This window comes from Eriocheir sinensis, chromosome 66, assembly GCF_024679095.1.
Source record: "Eriocheir sinensis breed Jianghai 21 chromosome 66, ASM2467909v1, whole genome shotgun sequence".
In the NCBI taxonomy this organism is placed as follows: domain Eukaryota; kingdom Metazoa; phylum Arthropoda; class Malacostraca; order Decapoda; family Varunidae; genus Eriocheir; species Eriocheir sinensis.
This window is the reverse complement of record NC_066574.1, coordinates 6,121,469-6,146,880: the sequence shown is the minus strand read 5'-3', so window position 1 is coordinate 6,146,880 and position 25,412 is coordinate 6,121,469. Positions and strand designations below refer to the sequence as shown.

The 25,412-nt window shown below is 45.2% G+C and overlaps 2 protein-coding genes across 3 annotated transcripts in view; both read right to left on the bottom strand.

Annotated features, from left to right (window-relative positions):
• Window positions 1–1,091: 1,091 nt before the first annotated feature.
• Window positions 1,092–4,061, bottom strand: LOC126987763 (WAS/WASL-interacting protein family member 1-like). Of its 2 annotated transcripts, none has more exons than XM_050845056.1 (2): window positions 3,862–4,061; window positions 1,092–2,929 (listed from the first exon to the last, which is right to left on the bottom strand). In XM_050845056.1, exon 2 carries the CDS (start codon window positions 2,907–2,909, stop codon window positions 1,854–1,856), a length of 1,056 nt encoding a protein of 351 aa, XP_050701013.1. In that variant the 5' UTR covers window positions 2,910–2,929; window positions 3,862–4,061; the 3' UTR covers window positions 1,092–1,853. The 2 variants fall into 2 exon arrangements, with proteins under 2 accessions (XP_050701013.1, XP_050701014.1); XM_050845057.1 differs by having other exon boundaries at window positions 3,886–3,984.
• Window positions 4,062–17,057: 12,996 nt separating this feature from the next.
• Window positions 17,058–25,412, bottom strand: part of LOC126987762 (protein starmaker-like) — a 38,797-nt gene continuing 30,442 nt past the window's right edge. Inside the window, exons 2-4 of the mRNA XM_050845055.1 lie at window positions 23,587–23,890; window positions 19,558–19,663; window positions 17,058–19,111 (exon numbers count right to left, since the gene is read on the bottom strand). Of these exons, the coding sequence (XP_050701012.1) occupies window positions 18,067–19,111; window positions 19,558–19,663; window positions 23,587–23,890 (1,455 nt within the window). The 3' untranslated portion in view covers window positions 17,058–18,066. The remainder of the gene's footprint in view (window positions 19,112–19,557; window positions 19,664–23,586; window positions 23,891–25,412) is intronic.

The window sequence follows — 25,412 nt, the reverse complement described above, 5'->3', positions numbered from 1 at the left end:
TATTACTTCCTCAAGGTGTATTTGATATATTTAGTACCAAAAGTCTATAGTATTCTCTATTTTAAGTATCAGTTATCTCATTGCTGTTGTGTGACAAGTGGCGTGATAAATGACAATGATAACAAAGATGATGGTAATGCAAATAATAATAGTTATTAATTATTATCTATATTATTATTATTATTATTATTATTATTATTATTATTATTATTATTATTATTATTGTCATTATTATTGTTGTTATTATTATTATTATTATTATTATTATTATTATTATTATTATTATTATTATTATTATTATTATTATTATTTTTATTTTTATTATTATCACTATTATTATTATCATTATTATTATTATCATTATTGTTGTTGTTGTTGTTGTTGTTACATTATCATTATCATCATCATCTTTGTTATCATTCACAATCATTTACAGTGTGCTGCTTTTCATAAGAGAGCAATTACTTCATACCCAAAATAGATCTTAAAGAAGCGAATACCAACACTTTCACGCTGACTGAAATAGCATGCATCCATAGCAAATAACACCAATAAGCATTATACTACACCATTCAGCAAAACTGGGATAGCTCACTGAGTACGTTGAGTTCAAGCAAATATATCCAACCATCTCACACGGTAACTTTATTAAGCCATCATAGCCTTTCAGTACACTCTTTTTGCAACTTCAGTCAAATGGAAAGTTATCCAATTTAGGCGGAGAAGCGACACTGACTCACAATGACGGAGGTCTAGGGGGCTGACTTCAGGGTCGGTATTATAAAACATTTCGGCTTCTTACATCAGCTACTTCTAAAGGTCAAAGAGTGGATCAGTCGGGTTCCAATGTGTGTTTCTCTAGGTTCATGGTACATAAGAAAGGTCACACTACCACCAGGGTCATTAAACTACCCCTGAAAATTCCCACGACTCCTAGAAAAGCCTTGTCAAATATGTGTTCTTGGGCGGCGAAATGTCTTATGATTCGACCCTTGTAGGCTGGTATAATAAGATGCGCGCTTCTTACATCAGCTATTTCTAAAGGTCAAAGAAGGGGTAAGTCGGATTCTAATGAGTGTTTCTTCAGGTTCACGGTACAGAGGAAGAGTCACACTACCACCGGGGTCATAAAACTACCCCTGAAAATTCCCACGACTCCTAGAAAAGCCTTGTCAAATGTGTGTTCTTGGGCGGGGAAATGTCTTATGATACGACCCTTGTAAACACAGTAACAGCGTGAATAATTATCGGGCATTGGGTACTCCTCATCCTCTTATTGCTGGCACCAAATTGTTCCTTTAAATGATAGATATGAACATCGCGTTGCTGGAAGAGAAACACGAGTAGCCATACTGCAAGTCTTATTTATTATTACTTATTCTTACATGCTTTATTACGATGAGGCAAATGGTGAGGTCTACTGTAGAGTATAAAATCGTAGAAGTAGTGGTTATAGGTAGGACTTCATGGTTGAGGGAAGCTGGCGTGTCCCTCGCTTCTGACGCCGCCGGGGCCACACGCGACACGAGTTACTCCAGCAGGTTGAGGCTGAAAATAATTGTTTCCCAGACACCCGAACGCTGCTCAGCTCAGGATGTGTCGAGAGGCCCCTGATCGGCTTTCCTTCCTCCCCTTTGCCGGCTCCCCTCATCGCAGGGTCACGTGTACGGTACGGAGATATTGTACTTCGGCAGCTTTACTTCTGCTTAGGTCTCCGGGGGGGAAGGTCTCCGCCAACGTTCAGTGCGTTGGTTCGTGGAGTTTACGTTCGTTACTTAGCGAGGGAGACAGCGGCTGTAAGAAGTATGTTATCCCCCATCCCTCGCGGGCCAATGGGCGTGTGTCCCTTGGCGTCAGAAGACAAGGCCCATGTCTCTGTTGGTACACTCCACCGGAAGGCCTGAGATGCCGCGGCGGTAAATGTGTCGCGTGGGCTGCCTGAGGATGCTCTGCGGCGGGGCCTTCTTGTGGTTCTCGTGGCAGCCAATGGAGAACAGGGACCACGCTCGACGGAACTGTGACCTGCGGCCTTGGGGGTCGTCGGTCTGCGCGACATTCTTGGCCTGTGAGCTGGAAGGGGATGTGATGGTGGCGGGAGGACTTAGTGTGCGGGAAGGGAGGCGCTGCTTGGTAACCATCCTGCCAGGAGGTAGTGGAGGCAGCTCGTGGCCCTGGGAGAGAGGTCGGGGGCGTTTTTCCCTTGTTGTAGGTGTTGCAGCGGCGGTGGTGGTGGTGCTGGGGACGGGGCTGGATGAATGAGGCCTCAGCGATGAGTTGTACGCGATCACGGATGGGGTGAGTGTGAGGGAGTTGCGGCGCCAGTTCTTGAGTCTCTCCACGTCCGTCGTCTGGCGGGAGGAGGGGCAGCTCATGCTCTTGGGGATGGAGTAGCGGAAGGGCTTGCTCGGGCCGTGCACGACGCAATTCTCGTTAAAGATCAACGCCCGGTCCACCGTCTCCTTCAATCTTGAGTTGTTGGCAGCCTCCTTGTAGTACAGTTGAGGGAGAGGCTTGGAATCCTTATAGGGCAGGTGGTGGGTAGTTGGCTGGGGGCGGGTGACGGTGTGGTCTTTGCTGTATACTTGAGGGGTGGGCCGCTTGGGGCGTGGGGCCTCCTTGGGGTGGCCAGGGTGGGCGGGTGGCCGTGTGCGTGGCGGCGCCCAGGGCTCCTCACTATACATTTGTGGGTGTGGCGGCAACAGCGGCGCGGCGTCACCGTGCACATTCTGGAAGAAAGATTGCCTCTCTTGCGTCTTGCTCAGCTGGCTCCGCCTGCTTTTATCTTGCTTCTTTTTGGCGTCTGATGGAGCGGGGAGGCGCTTATCTCCTGCCTTGCCCGCGACCTTGCCCTGCTGCTGCTGCTGACTGGCGGCCCGCAGCTTGGCCACGGGGCACCGCTGGGCGTGCATGCTCGGCTCCCGGCTTGGGCCTGCAGGAGGAGAGCAGTATAAGTAGACGGTCAAGACGATTATTATCCAAGTTTGTCGTTATATTCAGCCAGTTACTGAATTACGACTGAAAGCCTAGGAGCTGACAATTGAAACCCAGATGTCATATTACATGAAAAAAAGTTTATGTTACAGCCCCTCAACGTCTCGAACTTGTCCATGTCAGTGCACACTACGATGGCTAACAGGACACGCTACTCTTCACTCAGCAGAGAATGTATTAGACAGGCACACAACATACAAAACTGTTCATTTGAAGCTCCAGAATATGGTATTTACTACTCCATTGATCAGAGAGAGGCAATATGACTTCTCCTAAAGACAAACTGAAAGTTTGATCATAGATAGAATGTATCAGGACCCCTCCTCCCGAAATTGACCTCTCTTTCGGTCATCACTTTGTAGGGTTTTTATAGGAGCAGTGAGTAGCGGGCTTTTTTTTTTTTCATTATTGTTTCCTTTTTTTTGCCCTTGAGTTGTTTCCTTTGCTGTAAAAAAAAAAGGACGCTTCTTTCCCCGTGAATCGAACGGAAAACAAACGTTTCTGTGCCATTTCAAGAAATGGAAAGGTATTTAGATTTATCATAAATGCATCTATATACTTAAACAAATAAAGAAAAAGGAAAGTTTCCATACTGCCACTCACAAGTCATGCACTTTGAAATTTTGCTTTTGCGAACTTTACGCAGGAAAATATATTAAATAACGGCAGGCAGCAGACGATTACACAAGTGGAGCGTACAGTATTTTCCAAAACACAGACACAGACGCACACGACACAGTTTGGGCACAGGCTCAAAGGGTTAACACACGCAAACCATCACAAAACACATAACAACAACACACACAGAAAAAAAACACCGAAAAGCAAAAACACGGACAAGAGCGAGCACAAACACAAACAAACACCAACTCGGAGGAGGGAGAAGCCACTAACAGCAGGCGAGCAAAGGCAGTAGGCTGAGCGTTAGCGGCGGGGACTGTGAGGGCAGAAGGGCGATGGGGCGCGAGTGTCTGGTCAACCCTGGGGGCCTGAGGCTTTATCCAAGGGGCCCCGGCACTCCAAGGCCACGCCCCCCTCAGGCATATCGAACTCTTCCTCCTCTTCTTCCTCCTTCTTTGGCTCCTCATCCTCCTTCGCCTCCTTCACATACTTCGACTTTTGCTTCTCCTTCGCCTCTTCTTCCTCCTTCTCGTTCCACTCCTCTCCTCTTCACCGAACCTTTTCCTTTATTCGGGTTCTCCTTCACTTTCTCGAACTCTCCCTCTCTCTCTCTCGAACACACACACACACACACACACACACACACACACACACACACACACACACACACACACACACACACACACACACACACACACACACACACACTCTCTCTCTCTCTCTCTCTCTCTCTCTCTCTCTCTCTCTCTCTCTCTCTCTCTCTCTCTCTCTCTCTCTCTCTCTCTCTCTCTCTCTCTCTCTCTCTCTCTCTTTGTGCCTCCTGACCCACAAATATTTTTTTTATCACGCTACTTTACCTCCTCCTCCTCCTCCTCCACCTCCTCCTCCTGCTCCTCCTCTTCCTCCTGCTCCTCCTCCTCCTCCTCCTCATCCTCCTCTTCTTTTTTTCTTTGGAGCTAAAACGGGTGCGTGCTTCGTCATAAGATTGGGCGATGTGATCAGGCCCCCCTCCCCTTCCGTAACTATCCCTGCCCCCTCCCTGAACCGCCCTCGTCCCCCCCCCCTGCACCCTGCTCCCCCGTGACAATCCCCCCCGAACCCTCCACGTATATTTTCATCGGGTGTTTCGTGAGCCTTTTAACCGGGGTGAGGGGTGAGGGGTGGGGGGGGAGTCCTATAAACTGCCTCCATTATTTTAAAATATTTCTTACTATGATGAAGCAAAGTTTATCATGTTTTTTCCGTACCTGAGACATTGTTTTATGCATGCGAGTGTTTTTTTTTTTTTATGGCAAGGGAAAAAAAATAACAAATAAACAGCAACAACAAAAAAAAAGCCCGTTAAACACTGCTCCGACAAAAGAAAAAAAGAAGAAAAAAAAGGAAGCCAGAAGAGAGGTCAATTTTGGGTGGAAGATCCAATCCTCTCTACTCGAAAACCCATGATTAAAATGTTCTCCGTTTTCTATCGTTGGTCATTGGGGGACTCATATAGAGGAAGCGCGTTGATTCGGGATGCCTTGAACTTAGGGCTCCCGAAAATAGTCTAAAAGGGCAGTATTACTAAACATTTCGTCGGCCAAGTTTTTTTTTTCTTTTACAACAAAGGAGACAGCTCAAGGGCACAAAAAAAGGAAACTATATTTTTTTTTTACAACAAAGGAGAGAGCTCAAGGAAAGTACACACATTTGACATATCTTTCGTAGTTGTGGGCATTTCCAGTAATAGTTTTATGACCCTGCTGGTAATTTGACCCTTCCTCTGTACCTTGAACCTGAAGAAACACATTAGAACCCCATTGATAATAGTTTAATGACCCTGCTGGTAATTTGACCCTTCCTCTGTACCTTGAACCTGAAGAAACACATTAGAACCCGATTGATAATAGTTTTATGACCCTGCTGGTAATTTGACCCTTCCTCTGTACCTTGAACCTGAAGAAACACATTAGAACCCGATTGATAATAGTTTAATGACCCTGCTGGTAATTTGACCCTTCCTCTGTACCTTGAACCTGAAGAAACACATTAGAACCCGATTGATAATAGTTTTTTGACCCTGCTGGTAATTTGACCCTTCCTCTGTACCTTGAACCTGAAGAAACACTCATTAGAACCCACTGATCCCCTTATTGACCTTTTGGAATAGTTGATGTGACAAGCGAAAGGGTTCTTATAAGTTGGGGTGTAAGGGATGGTAGTTACGGGGCTGGATGTGATGAAGAACCGCTGAGGAAGGATGTTACGGGAATCTCCTCCTCCTTCTTCTTCTCGCCTTCCTACTCCTCCTCCTCCTCCTCTTCGTTTTTCTTCTTCTGGTACCTCCCATATGTATAGAGTCTTCATTTTCTCTATTTTTTCTTACTTTCTTTTCATTAAATTCATACTCATTTGCTGTCTTACGTTTTTCTTCATCTTCGTGTTTTTAATTTAATTTCTTCTTCGTTTGTTTTTAGTTGAGTTTACGCTATTTTCGTTTTTTCTTCTCCATTTTCTCTTTATTAATCTACAAAAGTTAATGGAGAGAGAGAGAGAGAGAGAGAGAGAGAGAGAGAGCAAGCAACCCTTCCCCTCCACACCTCACACGTGCCACAGTGGGTCAAATCGCGTCCCTCTTGAAACAGGTCTCCTCCTCCTCTTGTCGGCCTCCTAATTGCATTCAGCCTCCGTCCGTCCTTGCACTCCGCCAAACTAGATTTCACCCACCTTGTTTTCTTCCTCTGGGTTCTTATTCTCTCCCGCCACGTCCTTATTTTTTTCCCCTAACTCGCTCCAAACTTTTTTTTTTCATTTTCTCGTATTCAAGCTCTTTATTGTATTATGTCTATTGTTTGTCCCTGTTCAACTCTTTCTTTTCTGGCCTCACGTCGTTATTCTTTATTCCCTAACTCGCTCCAAACTTCTTTTTATTTTCTCCTATTCAAGCTCTTTAATGCACTATCTCTGTTCTTTGTCCCGTTCAACTCTTTCTTCTCTCGCCTCATGTTCTTTTTCTTCATTCCCTTCCTCGTTTGGGCCTTTTTATTTTCACGTATTCAAACTCTTTATCATTAGTTTTTCCCCTCCTCGCTCCAGACCCTTTTTATTTTCTCCTATTCAAGCTCTTTAATGCACTATCTCTGTTCTTTGTCCCGTTCAACTCTTTCTTCTCTCGCCTCAAGTCCTCATTCGTTTTCCCCTTCCTTGCTTTGGGCCTTATTTTCTCCTATTCAAGCTCTTTAATGCACTATCTCTGTTCTTTGTTCCTGTTCGACCGTTTCTTCTCCGGCCGTTGCCTCCTACTCTATCTCTTCATTCTGTTATCTCTGTTCTCCGTCCCTGTTTTTCCCTTTCTTCCTCTCGGCGCTGGGGTGAGAGAGGGACAAGTTAACAGGTAAATAGTCTGTCCATGATGTGAATGCCTTAACATATGTACGCATCATGCTGTCAGCTATATAAGGAGTTCACTGTTTTGTTCGCTTTTATTGTCAGTATAAGGTAACTTTTTATATATTTTTTATTATCAGTATAACGTAATTTTCTTGTTTTTATTATCAGTATAACGTAATTTTCTTGACCTTTTTTATTGTCAGTATAACGTAATTTTCTTGTTCATTTTATCGTCTGTATAACGTAGCTTCTTGATCTTTTTTATTGTCAGTATTACGTAATTTTCTTGTTCTTTTTATCGTCAGTATAACGTAATTTTCTTGACCTTTTTTATTGTCAGTATAACGTAATTTTCTTGTTCATTTTATCGTCTGTATAACGTAGCTTCTTGATCTTTTTTTATTGTCAGTATAACGTAATTTTCTTTATCTTTTTATTATCTGTATAACGTAGCTTACTTGTTCTTTCTATTGTCAGTATAACATAGCTTTCTTAATTTATTTTTCTACAGTCAGTATAACGTAGCTTCTTGATCTTTTTTATTTTAAGTACTACAGCGTTAGAAAAAAAAACCTGTTGCATAATTTAAGGGATATAACTTTGTGAATCACTGTTTAATACTTCACAATCAACAGTAAAGGAGACCACTACGAATAGGAAATACTGAAGAGAGTCATTTGTTTTGGACTCAGAGAGGAACAAACAAACGCGCTACAAGGAATGACAAAGTGTGGTGCAATTTCAACGCGAGTCCCTGCCTAGAAACAGCTCCCTGATCTCTCTCTCTCTCTCTCTCTCTCTCTCTCTCTCTTCTTTAACTGTGATCGTTTCCTCTGTATCTCTCCCCCACTTTCTTTATTCCGTCTCTTGTTTCCCTCCTTCCTTAACTTCTACCCTTCCCCATCCCTCCCTTCCCTTCCTCCTTCCTTAACTCCTACCCTTCCCCATCCCTCCCTTCCCTTCCTCTCCCCTCCGTCCCTTCCTCCTTCCCCTCCACCCCTCCCTTTTACCCTATCCCTGCCTTCCTTCTCCCCTTCCTTCCATATCTTTTCCCCTCTCATCTTTTTTCTCCCACCCATTTCCCTCTCTCCCTCCCTCTATCCCATCCTCTCCTCCCTTACCACCTCCCCTCGCTTCCACATCTTTCCCCTCTCCCCTCCTTCCTCCGTCCCTCCCATCGCTCCCTTTCCCTCCTCTCCTTCCCCTTTCACTGCCTTCCTTCCTCCCCCCTCTCGACCCCATCTTACCCCCTCCCTCCCCCTCCCTCCTTTCCACATCCTTCCACTCTTGCTCCTCTCACGCAAGGGAAACAAATGACGGCTCAAAGTTAGGATCTCCAAAGCCTCTTATCGCCCTGCCAGCCCCGCCCCGGGTGAAGAGACGGGCGACCTTCAGCGGCGAGGGGGGGGGGGGGGGGGGGGGGGGGTAGAAAAGGGAAGGAAGAGAAAAGAAAGTAAAGGTAAAATAAAGAAAAGAAAAAGGAAAGAACAAGAAAAAGGAGAAAAGATTAGAAAAAGAAGAGAGAGAGAGAGAGAGAGAGAGAGAGAGAGAGAGAGAGAGAGAGAGAGAGAGAGATGATATATAGGTATTCTTTGGTTAGTGTGTGATCCGCTTCCACATCTAGCGCCTCATTTCAAGGTCTTCTAATACTCTTTTTTATGGAAGCTCCGAAGGTCTTATCATTTCACGGCTAGGATCCCACATTATTGGAACATTCATGTGTTGACCTACCACACCACATGGGGCGACCATACCCAGTCGAAAGAGAAACGAAATGTAAGAAATGTATTCAATATATTAAAAAACAACTTATGAATAATCAATAAATATGCTATTATACTACTTTTGTTATTATTTAAAAAAAGAAACGAAAAATAAAAGACGTCAGTGCCAATTGTAAGAAAATAAGTCTTGTGAGCGTTAAAACGTAAGCTGACCTTCTTACTGTATACAAGCATCACCTGCGTACTAGCTCTCTCTCTCTCTCTCTCTCTCTCTCTCTCTCTCTAGTAGTTTTTTTTATTATCTTATGTATTCTATGTTTAAGGAAGGTTTTGTCAATTAACTGCAGTAATACTAAACCTCTCTCTTCTTCATTTTAACATTCTTTTTATCTTTTATATATTTTGTAAGATTTTGTCAATAAACTATAATAATAATTGTTATCTCTTTATTTATTTGTTTTTTTTTACAACAAAGGAGACAGCTCAAGGGCACACACAAAAAGTAAACAATAATAAAAAAAAAGCTCGCTACTCGCTGCTCCCAAAAAGAATCCACAGAGGTGGCCGAAAGAGAGGTCAATTTCCTCCTCACTCACAAATACCGCTCGTCATTATTACTTACTCATTCACCACTCACATCTCACTCCCTCACTCACTCACTCATTCCTTCAGTAACTCGTGTGTGTTGAGGGATACCTGGCTGGCTCCTCTTCCTCTTAAAAGCCTGCTGCTGTCCGTTCGTTCCCCTCGTCGCCAAGGGCAGCGCGGGATCACTGGCACTACCGCGGGATCAGGGAGGAAAACCGATTGCTCTCCATTGTTTGCCGGAAGGATACAAACTAATGTGGAAATTGGAAAGCGGAAAAGATATATTGCTCGTGGGTCATGTCGATAGTTACACGTTTACCTTTCCCTTCCGTGTGTATATTTCCAATCTCTCTAATAGTATGTGGTCCCCAAGTAAAGACGTTCGCCTTTAGCTTCGAAACTAACCATAAAGTGTTCTGGAAAATACTCTCATCGTGATTCCCTCAACCTATTTCAATCTAACCTAACTTTACCTAACGGAACCTGTCACACCTAAACCTTCGAACCAAACCTTACCTAACCTAACCTAACCTAACCTGATGTACCTTGCCAAACCGAACAAACCAAACCTTACTCAACCTGACCAACCTAACCTAATGTACCTTGCTAAACCGAAATAACTAACCAAACCTTACCTAACCTAAACTAACCTAACCTAACGTACCCTGCCAAACCGAAATGACTCGAACCAAACCTTACCTAACCTAAACTAACTTAACCCAACCTAACTTAACCTTACCTAACCTAAACTAACTTAACCTAACGTAACCTGCCAAACCGAACTGACTCGAACCAAATCTTACCTAACCTAACTTAACCTAACCTTACCTAACCTAACCTAACTTAACCTAACCTAACCTAACCTAACCTAACCTAACTTAACCTAACGTAACCTGCCCTGTCCAAGAGGGGCGCCGCATACCAGAAGAGAGATAGGGGATACGCCTCCTGCACACCTCCCTGTTTGCGTTTTGGCTGTTGTTGACTTGGTGATCCTCGTTACCTTTCGTCTTTTATCGATTTCCAGCACCATAAACTCTCCCGTCCATATTTCTGCTTTCATGTCGGCTGTTTTTGACTTTCTGATCCGCCTTTTCTTTCGTCCTGTATCAAAATTTCCACCACAATGAACCCTTCCGTGCACCGCCCTGTTTTCATACTGGCTGTTGTTGACTCCCTGACGTCCTGTATCAAAATTTCCACCACAATGAACCCTTCCGTGCACCTCTGTTTTCATACTGGTTGTTGTTGACTCCCTGACGTCCTGTATCAAAATTTCCACCACAATGAACCCTTCCGTGCACCGCCCTGTTTTTATACTGGTTGTTGTTGACTCCCTGCCGTCCTGTATCAAAATTTCCACCACTATGAACCCTTCCGTGCACCTCTCTGTTTTTATACTGGTTGTTGTTGACTTTCTGATCCTTGTTACCTGGAGACTTTCATCTCAATTTTCCACTTTCTGAGCGCAAAAAACAATTATAACTTTATTGCGGATTCAGTACACGCAACCAACAGCTCTTTACTGGGAATTAGTCTTTAGTCTTTTTGTGCTACCGTTCTAGTAAAGCTTCGGTATCAGCTTGTAGTATTTCATCAGTAAGGAAGCGTTTTGTCAGATTTTGTAGCCTTTCTGATAGCAATACAAATTCTTTCCTTTTAAGGTGTATAGGACGCGGGTTAAAACTGTCCTTCTCTCCTCAAGTCTCAGGTCATGTTGCGCTTAGCGAGCTTTTCTGTTTCCTGGTTTTGTTGCCCTTGAGCTGCTTCAGTTGTTGTAAAAAGGGTCAGTCAGGCATTCATTAATACGTGGAATCTACCTTACCGTGTGATGGAACGTCAGAAAGATGAGAATGGCTGATAGTATGAGCCTTTCTTCCCGTTGCCTGTGGGAGGTTACCGCGAAGAACATCAGGAAGTGGAAATATATAACACTGAGTTTTGCCTCTGCCATCCTGTGTTGCTGCGAATGTAAAGCAAACTTCGAGTGAGAGTATGAGCTTCTCTTCGTACTCCTGTGTTGAGGTCATTATTGTGGACTTCAGAAACATGATAATATTTGAGTTTGTAGTGGTAATGATAGACAAATGGCGGAATATAAGATAGGAAAGAATGGTGGTTGCTCCAGTGATGTAATAGAGATGCAGACACAACAAACAATATATAATGTAATCGGTGACATGGTGAACCTTCCCTCCGCTGGGGTTGGGTTCTTGAAACTCGTGAAAGGAGACAGCTCAAGGGGACAAAAAAAAAAAGGAAACAATAATGAAAAAAAGCCCGCTACTCGCTGCTCCTATAAAAAGAATCAAAAGAGGTGGCCGAAAGAGAGCCAAATTTCGGGAGGGGAGGTGTCCAGATAATGAATGTTTTGCTCTCACAACCGAGCTTAAAGCCTCTGGGCGGTTCCAGGAGCCTTGTGCCTCACTCCTGTCTGGCACATATACATCTATTTGTGATGAGGCAGCAGCCCAGTGATACCAAGTCGCGATCCTCTACGTTGCGACCCTACCCCGGAAAGGCGCCTCGGAGCAGCTTCTCGGTATCGGCTTACTCGTAATACTCTCAAGGGCGGGGCTGGCTGCTGCTGCCGCCCTGCAACCAGACGCTCGGCACTTTCAAGCTGGCACTTTGCTCTCGATACCTTCCAGGCGTCCGGCAGAGCGTCGCCTCGCCTCGTGCCGCGGCGCCGTCTGCTGCCAGCCATTGTAGAACATGGATTGATTCGATCACACCAATACAGTTACTTCACCTATCAGGGACATTGAGCTGAGGCAGAAAGATGAAAAATTGTCAAGAATGAGTATGACTATTAAAGTTTTTTGGCTCTTCTTTTTTTTTTTTTTTTAATTTCTCATAGTTACTTTCCCTGTCAGGAAAACAGTTAGCCTGCCCAGGAACATTAGGCTGAGGCAGAAAGATGAAATATTGTCAAGATTGAGTATGATTGTTAAAGTATTCTGGCTTTTTTTTCAATTTTTCATAGTTATTCACCTGTCCGGAAAAATAGTTAGCTAGCCCAGGAACATTAGGCTGAGTCAGAAAGATGAAGTATTGTCAAGAATGAGTATGATTATTAAAGTTTTTTGGCTTTTTTTTCAATTTCTCATAGTTACTTCACCTGTCAGGAAAAATAGTTAGCCTGCCCAGGAACATTGAGCTGAGGCAGAAAGATGAAATATTGTCAAGATTGAGTATGATTGTTAAAGTATTCTGGCTTTTTTTCAATTTCTCATAGTTACTTCACCTATTAGGAAAAACATTTAGCCTGCCCAGGAACATTAGGCTGAGGCAGAAAGATGAAATATTGTCAAGATTGAGTATGATTAATTGAGTATTTTGGCTTCTTTTTTCAATTTCTCATAGTTACTTCACCTATCAGGAAAAATAGTTAGCTAGCCCAGGAACATTGAGCTGAGGCAGAAAGATGAAGTATTGTCAAGATTGAGTATGATTGTTAAAGTTTTTTGGCTTCTTTTTTCAATTTCTCATAGTTACTTTACCTATCAGGAAAAATAGTTAGCTAGCCCAGGAACATTGAGCTGAGGCAGAAAGATGAAATATTGTCAAGAATGAGTATGATTATTAAAGTTTTTTGGCTTTTTTTTTAATTTCTCATACTACGCAGTTCTGCTATGAGTGCCGGGGTACGTTCGCCAGGCCGTAAGCACCTTTCCAATCAGCTGTAAACGAGTCCAGTACCCCGGAAAAGGTTCTCTGAAAAACTGACTTGACGTGTAAAAATAAAAGTACAGATTTTGTTTGACTAAGACTTATTTCCGACATCAAGCGTTGCTATATTATCGTACTCAAAACATCGCATTTATTTGTTCCAGGGCCAAAAAAATTTCTACCCACACAGATAACGAGATTCCAGCTAAAGTTCTCGTTAAAATCATTATTTATTGGTGTTTGTTTGCGATAGCTGTGTCAGTAACTGGAAAATACGACGTGCTGAGTGGCTGAGTACGATAATTTGGTAACCCTGCCGACATCATATCGTTGTCGCTCAGTTTAATTTTCCACGGTAGCTTTTTCCTTAGAGTACTGATTGGAAGGGCGACCATGGACCAGTGAACACTCCAGCGATCACTAATTACTCACCTGTCCGGCACGCAGGCCTTCACGGCACCACGCACACGACTTTATTTACCGTCAGGCGTCCCCCGCTAGTCCCCTCTGAGCCGCCCGTCGCCTCCTCCCCCCCCCCACACACATTCCTATGGTACAACTTTTCATCCAGGTAGCGGTAAGGACGGAATAAAAGACAGACAAGCCCCAGCGTCCTTGCCTCCCATACCCCGCCTCCCCTTCACGCGCCGCTGCCATGCACATTCCAGGCGCTCAACGGGGCACACTTTTACCTTCCCCTGCTTCATTAAAAGAGGTTATTCCTGCCTCCTCTGTACACACGATGACCAGGTGAAGCTTAGCAGGATGTGGGAGCGGGGAGAGGGAAGGTCGGCCTACACTAACCCAGCAGGAGGCAGTCGTAATGCGCTGCTTGGTGGAGTCAGCGCGGCGGGAGGGAAGGGCGTGGCTGAGTCTGGGCCTGCTGCTGAGTGTTCCTGATGACCCCTGTGGGTGACCTCGCCTCCCAACGCGTCATTTCATCAACATTCTCGCCGCGAATACACGGTTATCATCTTGTTTGTTCCCTCGTCAGCGGTGTGTCGGGCATTGTTTAACTGTCTTCATTTCATATTTTCATTTAGTGTTTGTGTGTTTGTGCGTGTCTCTCCCCACTATCATTTACATCATCATCATCATCAGCATCATCCTCATTATTACCCACTATTATCTCCACATCAAAAGTTTCAGGTGTATCAGTGATGGAGTACAGGTGGATGAGTAATTAAGACTCCCTCGCCTTCCCTTCACTTTACTTTTTCCTGTGGCAGGTAAATCGTCTTATGTTCTAATCCTCTTATCGCCCCAAACCCACCGACTTTTATACCTCTGCTTCTTGCCTTACCCTCTTCCAATACCTCTTTATTTTATCCTTTATCGTCCTCGTCCCCACCATCGTTCTCTTTCACCTCCTTCTATCAATATTACATTTAACCCCTCGGATACGGATTTCCTACAAGAATACATCACCAAGCTACGGGAATGGAACAAAAAGTGGCTGCTACAATTCAAGGGAGAAAAATGTAAAGTCATGCACATTGGGAGGGGATATCCAGCACACCAATACCACATGGGAAACACTCCACTATCCAGCACAGAGGCATAGAAAGACCTGGGACTATATGTTACCAAGCTACCAGTGAAGGCGAAATCTGTACCAATCGCAGCGGACGGGTTAAACATACGCAAATTCTCACATACTTATGGTCAAAGTAGGCGGTAGTAGTTGTAGTAGTAGTAGTAGTAGTAGTAATAGTAGTAGTAGTAATAGTGGTAGTAGTAGTGGTAGGTGATGATGGTTGAAAAAGAAGACAGATATTAGGTTTTTGGTAGCGGCTATAACACAAAGTAAACCCCTATAATTAAATGAACGTAGATAGATTGATTCCACTGAGACTAGATTGTTCACTACTTCAAAAAATTAGTCATATAAAGAACGGAAGCTTTTAATACGCCCGTGTTTGTTGCGCTGTGTGAACGTAAGCCAGTGATGCGTATTTCGGTGTAGAGTTTTTGCGCTCAACCCAAGTGTGTTTCTCTATTCCCAACTGGACACTACTTCCACCACCACCTCCACCTCCACATCCGCCTTCACCTCCACTTCCGCCTTCACCTCCATCTTCACCTCCATCTCCAGCTCCTCCTCCTCCTCCTCCTCCTCCTCCTCCACCTCCACCTCCTTCATCTTCACATCCACTACCACCTCCACCTCCACTTCCGCCTCCACCTCCACTTCCGCCTTCACCTCCACTTCCGCCTTCACCTCCATCTTCACCTCCATCTCCAGCTCCTCCTCCTCCTCCTCCTCCTCCACCTCCTCCTTCATCTTCACATCCACCCCCACCTCCACCACCTCCAACTCCACCTTCAACTCTATCTCCACTTCCATCTTCACCTCCACCTCCACCTTCAGCTCCACCTCCATCACCTTCAGCACCACCTCCACCTTCAGCTCCACCTCGACCTCCACTTCCACCTCCTTCTCCACCTCCACCTTCAGCTCCACTTCCACCCCCTCCTCCACCTCCACCTTCAACTCCATTTCTACCTCCGCCTCCACCCACCACCTCCACTTCCACTTCCACCGTCCCCGCATACTCGCCACAGATTTATTATTATTATTTTTTTTGTTACAGATTGCTTTACTTTTTTTTTAATTCAGTTCCTTAATTCATGTCCGTTCGGAATTTTAATAAGAAAGTCTCATTTCAGTGTTTTATTTGTTGTACGATTTTAATTTTTTTCGGGTCTAATTAGTCACGTGGATTTAATTTTTCGTATTTTCATCATAGTTTTTTTATTTTATTAAGTATGGGTCACGATAGACTACGCTCCGGGTCGCCACTATTTCACAGATAGATGATAAACACTAACCGGTAGGAGAGATAAGGCTCTAAGGACTGTCAAGAGGTCTGTTTATGAGTTCCAAGTGTCAAGCTCAAAATGCACACGAGTCACATTATAAGAAAAGGGTTGACCCCCCAACCTACCTTTCACTTTCACTAATCCACAGTATTTCTCGCGATAGCTATGGAGGTCTAGACTAATTCTTTTTACGATGGTGGGCGCTGAAGTCCCTTTTGGGATATACTTTTCTGTGCTGTCTCCTTTGCTGTAAAAAAACAACACAGCGGAAAAAGTCATACCCCTAAATACCTCTAACATCCATGGCAACGACCTCTCCGTTGGTGAAGTGAATAACCTTCCCCTCCTGTGCTATGTGCCAGACGGGAGTGAGGTTACAACGACCCCAAAGTAGGGCACCAACCTCCTCTCTCCGGGCCCCGCGTTGAACAAGAGAGCGGCAAACGTGGCGGGGGACAATGCAATCAAGATATGAGACTGTACTGTGGAATGACTGTGGTGTGAGCTCATATATGGTTGGTATTATAAAACACTCTCGCTCCTCACACCAGGTATTTCTAAAGGCTAAAGAGGGGGTCCACTCGGGTTGTAATGAGTGTTTCTTCAGGTTCATGCTACAGAAGAAGGGTCAAACTACCACCAGGGTCATAAAACAACTCCTGGAAATGCCCACAACTCCTAAGAAAGCCTTGTCAAATAGGTGTTCTTGGGCTGTGAAATGTCTTGTAATACGACCCAATATAGTGATTTCAGAGAACGAAACTTATGACATTGGAGGACTGAAAAATATCGCATAACGGTGAGATGTTTTTGCCAATGTATTTGTTTTACGCGTGTGAGCCGGATGTGGTTTATTTTCATTCTGATCCATCATTTGCGTCTTGTTGGCCTTCCCACGGCGTCCTGGCGCGGGGGGTGGGGTGGGGTGGGGGAGGGTACGAAAAAAAAAAAAAATATGAGTGTGTATGTATGTATGTATGTATGTATGAATGTATGTATGTATGTATGTATGGTTCGTCTTGCATTAGGAGTTACCATCATTACCATCATCATTATAGCTACCATTACCTCCTTCGTCATATCATCATCATCATTTTTTATCATCATCATCATCATTATCATAATTTTTATCATCTCCATCATGACTATCACCGCGATCATCATTATCATCATCAGCTTCATGTCATGGTCCACGCCACGCCCTCCGTCATCCTCACCCCAACACGCCATCAATAAGGGAACACACTCAAGGGATCAAAACTAATGTACTGAATAGTCAGGAGATTTATTGGGCGATACACCTCATGTCACGCTTCCTGTTGAACAAGCGCCCCGTTGTATTTGGCATGAGGGCGCAACAGGAAAGCAAAAAAAAGGAAATTGCAAGGAAGGAAAAATTTACAGTACATGGGAAGGAAGAGGTAGAAGAGAACTGGCCCACCAGCCCTCACGTCCTATAAGATAATTGGTTTAGTGTCTTCAAGTATCTATAACGCTCACCTGAAGCGTTTCGAAGAGCCTGTCTTACACTACTTAGGAATATATCTATTTATATAAAATGATACAATATCTATACTTATATATATTAGATCTAAGGAAGACGAAGTACTGGATAAGTGCGTCCCAGTCCACAGCTTTACTTTATACAAGTCATCATCAAAACAGCCATTGTGTTTCCCTTCTGTCGGCGCTGAGACAAATGCCTGAGCTCCGTTTTCTCGCCAGCGTCACTGCTAAAGGGCACCTGAAGTATATTTTATTTTTCTGTACACAACTTTCACTTTGTTCCCGTCATTCGAGCGTTCAGTTTCTGCATTTATCTAAATTTTCTCTTTCGAAATGTTACTCATGTTCTTTCATCTCACTCACAACGGCTTCGCTTCCTCGTCGCCGGGAGTGATTTTCCTGCGTCCAGTGATGAAGGAGTTTGCTTTGCGCTCGCCTGCTCAGTCGCTTGGCTTGCCAGGGCGAGAGAGCACGAAGTAAACTTTCATTCTACTGAAGGTTCGAGATCTGAGTGAACGTCCATCGACTGACACTGAGCAGCGGACGAAGGAAGCAACGTGAGATGAGAGAACAGGTGGTACATGGGTCAGGAGAGAATAATGCCCTCACTCTGTGCTTTGTACTTGTGAAAATACCGCCCTAGTCTTCACTGTGATCTAAAGCAAGCTGATGGACTGAACTGGATGAACCGTACGTCCAAGATCCATATAAAACTTAAGGTCTTGGTTTCGTGTGGTCATGGCTTGGGTGGTGGCGGCGGGGGTCAGGGGCGTCAGTGGTCGGGTGCGTTGCGGGCGAGCTCGGCCTGGATCTTGTACATCTCGAAGAACCTCTTGCGGGCGCGCCTCACCTCGGGCGTCTCCGTGACCGGCTTGGGCGCCACCAGGTTGAGGCGAGAGGGTACCGCGGCGATTCCTGTGCCATGGGCCTTCCGTGTCCAGCCGTTGGGACCCCACACCAGCGCCCCGCGGCTCGCGCCCTCCTCGTCTTCCTCAGAGGACGATGATGATGATGATGATGATGAGTCCTCGCCGCCTTCGTTCTCCTCCGATGACTCCTCTGATGAATCCTCCTCCTCTCCTCCGTCCTCGTCCTCCTCGCTTGATGATGACGAGTCGCTCTCATCGTCTCCGTCCTCTTCAGATGATGATGATGAGGATGAGGAATCTTCTTCGTCAGAGTCTTCTTCGTCAGAGTCTTCTTCGTCGGAATCCTCTTCATCTTCGTCTTCCTCGTCGGAGTCTTCTTCGTCATCTTCATCTTCCTCGTCGGAGTCCTCCTCTTCATCCTCATCCTCTTCGTCAGAGTCCTCTTCCTCCTCATCTTCGTCCTCTTCCTCGGAGTCCTCTTCTTCCTCGTCCTCATCTTCATCCTCTTCGTCTTCATCTTCCTCTTCCTCATCTTCGTCCTCTTCTTCCTCATCTTCATCCTCCTCTTCCTCATCTTCATCCTCCTCTTCCTCTTCTTCCTCTTCTTCCTCCTCCTCTTCCTCCTCTTCCTCATCTCCTTCACCTTCCTCTTCCTCCTCTTCCTCATCACCCTCACCTTCTTCCTCTTCCTCATCTCCTTCTCCCTCTTCCTCTTCTTCCTCTCCCTCACCCTCCTCCTCCTTTTCTTCCTCGTAATCACTGAAGTCGTAGTTGTTGAAGTCGTAGTCTCCGTACTTGTCCACGACCACGCCTGCTGCGCTCCTTACGGGGGATGTCGGGGCGGAGGTGACTTTGGAGGCTCTGACGGAGGAGGGCTTGGCTGCCGCGGTAGTGGAGGCCTTGGCGGAGGTGGACGGAGAAGGGTCGTCGGGTGCCATAGCTGCCATCCTATGAGAGCGGGAAAGGAGAGAGATGTGAGATTGTGGAAAGGTGTGTTCTGAAGAGGCTTTTGTCATCTGAATGTGTGTGTGGGGGTGGTGGAGTGTGTGTGTGTGTGTGTGTGTGTGTGTGTGTGTGTGTGTGTGTGTGTATGATGAAGTGTTGTATATTTAGGATAATAATGATCTATAAATTGTTTAGATATTGTTTTCTATTTTTTACCTTCAGTGAATCATGATGAACATAACAAAATATACTGCTTCCACTCCTCCTCCTCCTCCTCCTCCTACTACTACTACTACTACTATTACTTATACTACTACTAATAATAATGATAGTAATGATAATAATAGTAGTAGAAGCATCATTACAACAGTCCTCCTCCTCCTCCTCCTCTACATCATCATCATCATCATCATCATCATCATCATCATCATCATCATCATCACCCTCACCTGGCCTGCTTGTCGTACATCTTGAAGAACATTTTCCTCGCCTTCTTGACCTCGGGCGTGTAGTCCACCGGCAAGTGAGCCCGGTAGTCATCTAAACGGATCTCACCTGTACGGGGGGAGAGGTGCGTTAGTCAGGGGAATGCACACACACACACACACACACACACACACACACACACACACACACACACACACACACACACACACACACACACACAGGTTTTTATTTTGGGTGTGTATAAACGTTTCAGACTTTTCCAAGCATTTTTTTTTTCCGAGGCTTTCTCATTCTGTATGCATATTCCATCCATTCTTTTCATCGCCATTTTCTATTCATTCACGTATTAACTAATTTATTCATCTTTATTTCTGTCACTATCTGCCTGTCTGTCTATCAATGTATATCCCACTATCAATTAACCACTATCTAATATACCTACTATCTATCACTGTCTATCTATGTTTTCAATTTATCTGTCTATCTATCCATGTGTTTATCTATCTAGTTAGACAGCGAATATCTATCGTATTATCTCTTTTATCTGTGCACGCGTGATGAGGATCGCCTATTGATTGCATCTCTTCCCCTCAGGTTAGGCGAGGTCGAAGGCCGGAGAGGGAGAGAGAGGGAGGGAGGGAGGATGCAGAGGAGAGAAGAAAAAAGAAAGAAAGTGAAAGAAGCGTTGAGGGTAGGATGAAGAGGGAGGGAGATGAAGGGAGTCAGGATGGAGAGGAGACGGAGGGGAAAAAAAAAGAAAGGAGGATGGGGATGGAGAGGGAGGGAGGATGCAGAGAGAAGGAAGAGGGGAGAGATAAGAGACGATAAGGGTGAGATGATGAGTGAGGGGGAGAGGGAGGGGGTGAGGGTGCAGAGGAGAGTGATAGAGGGCTGGGGAAAGGAATACATAGGAATACATAGGAATGCAGATGTAGAGAGGAGGAACGCATGCACTGAGGGTGAGATGGAGAGCCAGGCAGCGAGAGGGAGGGCGTGAGGGTGCGAGGATGTGCGGCGCCGGCCTCAGCTTTAGCGCACTCACTTAATATCCCTGATTGATTAGCTGAGGTCTCTTCCCTGGCGACGAGCGGGCAGTCTCGCCACCCGCTCGATACCCTGAAGGCCGCGCACTCAGCAATATTAAGTGGCGGGGACGCGTGCATGAGGAGCCACGGGCAACTCAAAGGAGAACGTCTACTTAGGATAATATTGAGCTGTGTCTTTTCATTTCAACGCCCAGGCATTTTAGAACATTTACCAGAATAGACTTATTGATCCTGGAGCTATGAGCGGCACAGGGAGGTAGTCTGTATAGTATATATTTTTTTACAATAAAGGAGACAGCTCAAGGGCACACACACAAAAAGGAAACAATAATAACAAAAAAAGCCCGGTACTCGCTGCTCCTAAAAAGAATCCAAAGAGGTGGCCGAAAGAGGGGCCAATTTCGGGAGGAGAGGTGTCCTTAAACATTTCACCCCAAAAACATTCTTGACCACTGCGCAGGACATTCTTAGTGATCCTGGAGCTTCGGGCACAAAGGAGGACGTATGTAGAATATAATTCGGGGCATATTCATTAACATTTCGATGCCCAAGCTTTCTAGACTATTGCCCCGAGTATTGTTAGTGATTCTGGAGCTACGGGCACAAAGGAGGGCGTCTGTATTGTATTATTTGTGTCGTGTTCTTCAAGATTTCGACCCCCAAGCATTTTAGACCATTGCACAGAGTATTGTTAGTGATTCTGGGCACAAAGGAGGGCGTCTGTATTGTATTATTTGTGTCGTATTCTTAAAGATTTCGACCCCCAAGCATTTTAGACCATTGCACAGAGTATTGTTAGTGATTCTGGACACAAAGGAGGGCATCTGTTTTATATTATTTGCGTCGTATTTTTAAAGATTTCGACCCCCAAGCATTCTAGACCGTTCCTAGTTATTCTGAACGTCATGACCATTCACTTCTTGATTCAATAAACACAAACCATCGTCCACAATATAATGGAATTCTGTAACCTTGAGGGTAAAAAAGGACGATCTATTTTTAAACATTTCGCAACATTTCTCAGAAGGGAAGCATCAAAAGACACATGAGGAACTGAGATTGCAGTAAAGTTGAGAGTGTACACTTTAGATGCGCGTGGCCTCGGTGCTCATCTCCGTCTCACTGGCCCTTGAGTCTGTGGTGGGTAAGTATTGATCTATATTTTGTTTCATCTCCCATATTCAGGAGCACAGCGCGTTGCAAGCATTTTTTTTAACATTTTTATATTTCGCTTTTGGTCATTCTCCTTTAACGAAAAATATATGTTCTCGATGCATCCCCGTGGCTCGTATGGACTTTGTGAGAGCTCTAAACATATACTCTGTTATTAGTGATGGATGTTTAGCGTTGTTTTAATCCTTGGGTTTAAATGTAGGAGCTGACATTGTAATTTTGCAGTTCCTGATTTAAATGCTGGACTATTTATTGTTGTTATTATTATTATTATTATTATTGTTATTATTATTATTATTACACACACACACACACACACACACACACACACACACACACACACACACACACACGGCTTACCAACCCGACTATATACATAAAAAAAGACAAGCAAATAAAAAAAAAAACACTTCCGTTACAATAATTAATTTACAACCGACCATAAAAATAACGCGAAGAAAAATTACAGCAGGATCATTTTTCCATTTCGAAGTGTTTCATGGCGCAACGAAGGGGGGGGGGGGGGTGCAGGGGAGGCTGTCAGTGCGTGTGTTTGTATGTACGTGAGTGTTGAAAAAAAGGAACTCAGGTGCAGCGCTTGTGATGACGGCGCTTCGAACCCTCGAGAGAGAGAGAGAGAGAGAGAGAGAGAGAGAGAATGAGTGAGTGAGGGAGTGAATGGATTAGCGTGATCCTCTCCCACGCTTGACTCACCTCTGGCGGAAACCTCATACGCAATACTGCTACGATTTATATTCTATCCTAGTTGTTGTTGTTTTAGATATTACAAGGAATTTTCAACTTTTCTTCTTTGTTTGTATTCCTTTTTTTTCCACCTGGACGGATTCTCAACAACCTCGGAAGTGTTTAATTAAGACCTGTTTCATATATGACAAGGACTTATAATTTGTCGCTGTTGTATCGTAGTTGTTGTTGTTTCATATATTACAAGGACTTTTATCTTTTCCGCTGTTATCTGTAATCCTTTTTTCTCACCTGTATGGAGTCTCAAGCAACCTCGTAAGTGCTTCATTAAGAGCTGTTTCATATATTACAAGGACGTTTTACTTTTCGCTTTTATTTGTATTCCTTTTTTTTTCTCGCCTGGTCGGAGTCTCAAGCAACCTCGTAAGTGTTTCATTAAGAGCGACGTGTTTGGTGGTCATGTTGAAGCTCATTTTAAAGTTATTGTTATATACGTCCAACCAACAGAGAGGAGAGGTCTGCTTTAGCCTCCGTTCAGCGTTACGGCACATCTCCAGCAGCGAGCTCGGTGTTAACGTTCTCCTGACGCAACAAAGCCTGTGTAGTGAAAAAGCCTTCCCAGCCAGCTTTGATCTTGTACACATATAATATCAACGTTCGTAATCAATCACATCCTGCTTCATTCACCTCCCCTGCTGGTTAGGTAAGGTTAGGTTAGGTTAGGCGACTTTGGTGAGATTTCTCCATACATAATTACTTTCCCCTTTACCGTCACCCTCCATCTCGTGTACCCTTCCTGGACATGGCTGGCCCTGCTGGTTGCCATTGTATCTTGTTACGAATAGGTTAAGATTAGATTAGGTTCGGTTACTGCACGCCGCGTCCTCTCAGCCATAGCGAGACTTCCATCTTTTGCCTATATATATCCGTTCAAGTCACCTTCCATCTCATGCACCCCGCCTGGACATGGTTGCGGCCGCCTGCTGTTGTTGTACCTTGTTATGAATAGGTCAAGATTAGATTAGGTTCGGTTACTGTACTCTCCCAGCCATGGCGAGACCACCTTCGGCCTTCATCTCATATAAAAAAGAACACAGCCCCACTCACCTCTCCCTGGCGTGGATGCTGACGGCTGTCGTAGTACTGCTGGGGCTGCTGGGGTCTTGATCTTGGGTGCCGCGGGGCTGGGGGCGACGTAGTGAAGGTTTTCGGGGTAGTTCACATTAGCCACAAAGGATCCTGAGGCGGCGTGGTGCGTGGCGTAGCTGTAGGACTTGGTGGGTCTGGTGTTGTATACGCGAGAGTAGGAACGTCCAGTCCCCACCCGACCTACAGCTGCTGCATCCACCCACGCCCCAGGTCCCCCACTCCCCGGCGACCATGCCGTCCCAAGAACCACCACCAACAGTACCTGAAGGGGGAGAAAAGGGGTGTTAGGGAACGAGGGAAGCATAGGAGGGAGGTGTCAGGATGGGAAAGAGAGTTTGTTAGGCAATCATAGAGGATTATCGTGAACTCGTGGCAACACACACACACACACACACACACACAGACAAGCTCACAGAGACAGCCTTTGCTATTATGTAGAGAATAAAAAAAAACATCAGATTATATTTTCCTTTGATGTCGTTTTATATAACTTCGCAACACGGCAACCTTCTCCATGATGGGCGATGACATAGTCCAGACACCTAAGTCTTGCCTCCATCACCTTACGGCTCATAACTCTCACGCCTTACACCGTGACCTTGCAGGGACGTTACCGCGCCGGGCCTCAAAGGATGGAGGTAATGCAAATCAGCTCTTCGTTCACCGTCATCAGACAGAAAGAGTGTGAGGGTGAGGGGGAGAGGTGACTACGGTGTGTGTGTGTGTGTGTGTGTGTGTGTGTGTGTGTGTGTGTGTGTGTGTGTGTGTGTGTGTGTGTGTGTGTGTGTGTGTGTGTTAGGACTGAAGGGGAAAAATCGAGGCAAAAGGGAGGGAGAAAATGAATCAGTCGTCTGGATTAATTAAGGAGGGAGGCGAGTGTGACGTGCCAATGTAGGGTCTCCTGCCTATCAAAGGGCGTGTGGTAGCCACTTAACAGGTGAGCCGGTGGAGAGAGAGAGAGAGAGAGAGAGAGAGAGAGAGAGAGAGAGAGAGAGAGAGAGAGAGAGAGAGAGAGAGAGAGAGAGAGAGAGAGAGAGAGAGAGAGAGAGAGAGTGTCTGTGTGTGTGTGTGTGTGTGTGTGTGTGTGTGTGTGCGCGCCCGGGTCGTTCACATCTGTCGCCTTGTGAGGGTCGCCCGAAGGCAGCGATGATAAAAGAATATGAGAATAACACCCTTGCCTAAGACCCGCCAGCCCGAGCCCGTCGCCCAGTATTTGCAGTCTTATTGTCCCAGCGCGGAGGGTTCCTTCCCCTCGAGTCTTCCAATATATCTGGACTGAAAAATAGAAGGCAATTTATTGCCACTTTCAATTGTTCCGTGGAAGGCCAGCCATTTCCATTTCTCGCCTGCAGCCCCGATGCAGACGGTTGAACTCGGGTTGCTTAATGTTTTCCAGAATCACTGTCCCAATTTCCTTGCATTCTTATGTTTTGCCGAGGCGTCTGTGACTCATCGCTGGGCAAGGTGACGCACGGCTTGGAGTACTACTGTAAGTGTTTCTATTAATTTTCTTACCCCACAATCTTCCATACATTTGTACTGGTCTATCACCCTGCCTGTATGTGGCCTGCTCCCTCTACACATGACGCACACAAGAGCAACGTGACTGCGTGGGAGTCGTATTGTCATTCCGCCTTTTTCTGCTTTACCTGCCTACTACCTGCCTATTCTTACACCTTCCTGGAATGAGCTGCAACCTCTTGTGTCCTGGGTCTGAAGGGTTAGGGTTTTCACAGAAGAGTGAGACATTAAGGAAAAGGAGACCTACTAAGAAACACTTTATA

What these genes read in the sequence shown, in the direction of transcription:
- LOC126987763 (XM_050845056.1), bottom strand. Translation starts at nt 2,909, where the DNA reads ATGCACGCCCAGCGGTGCCCCGTGGCCAAGCTGCGGGCCGCCAGTCAG.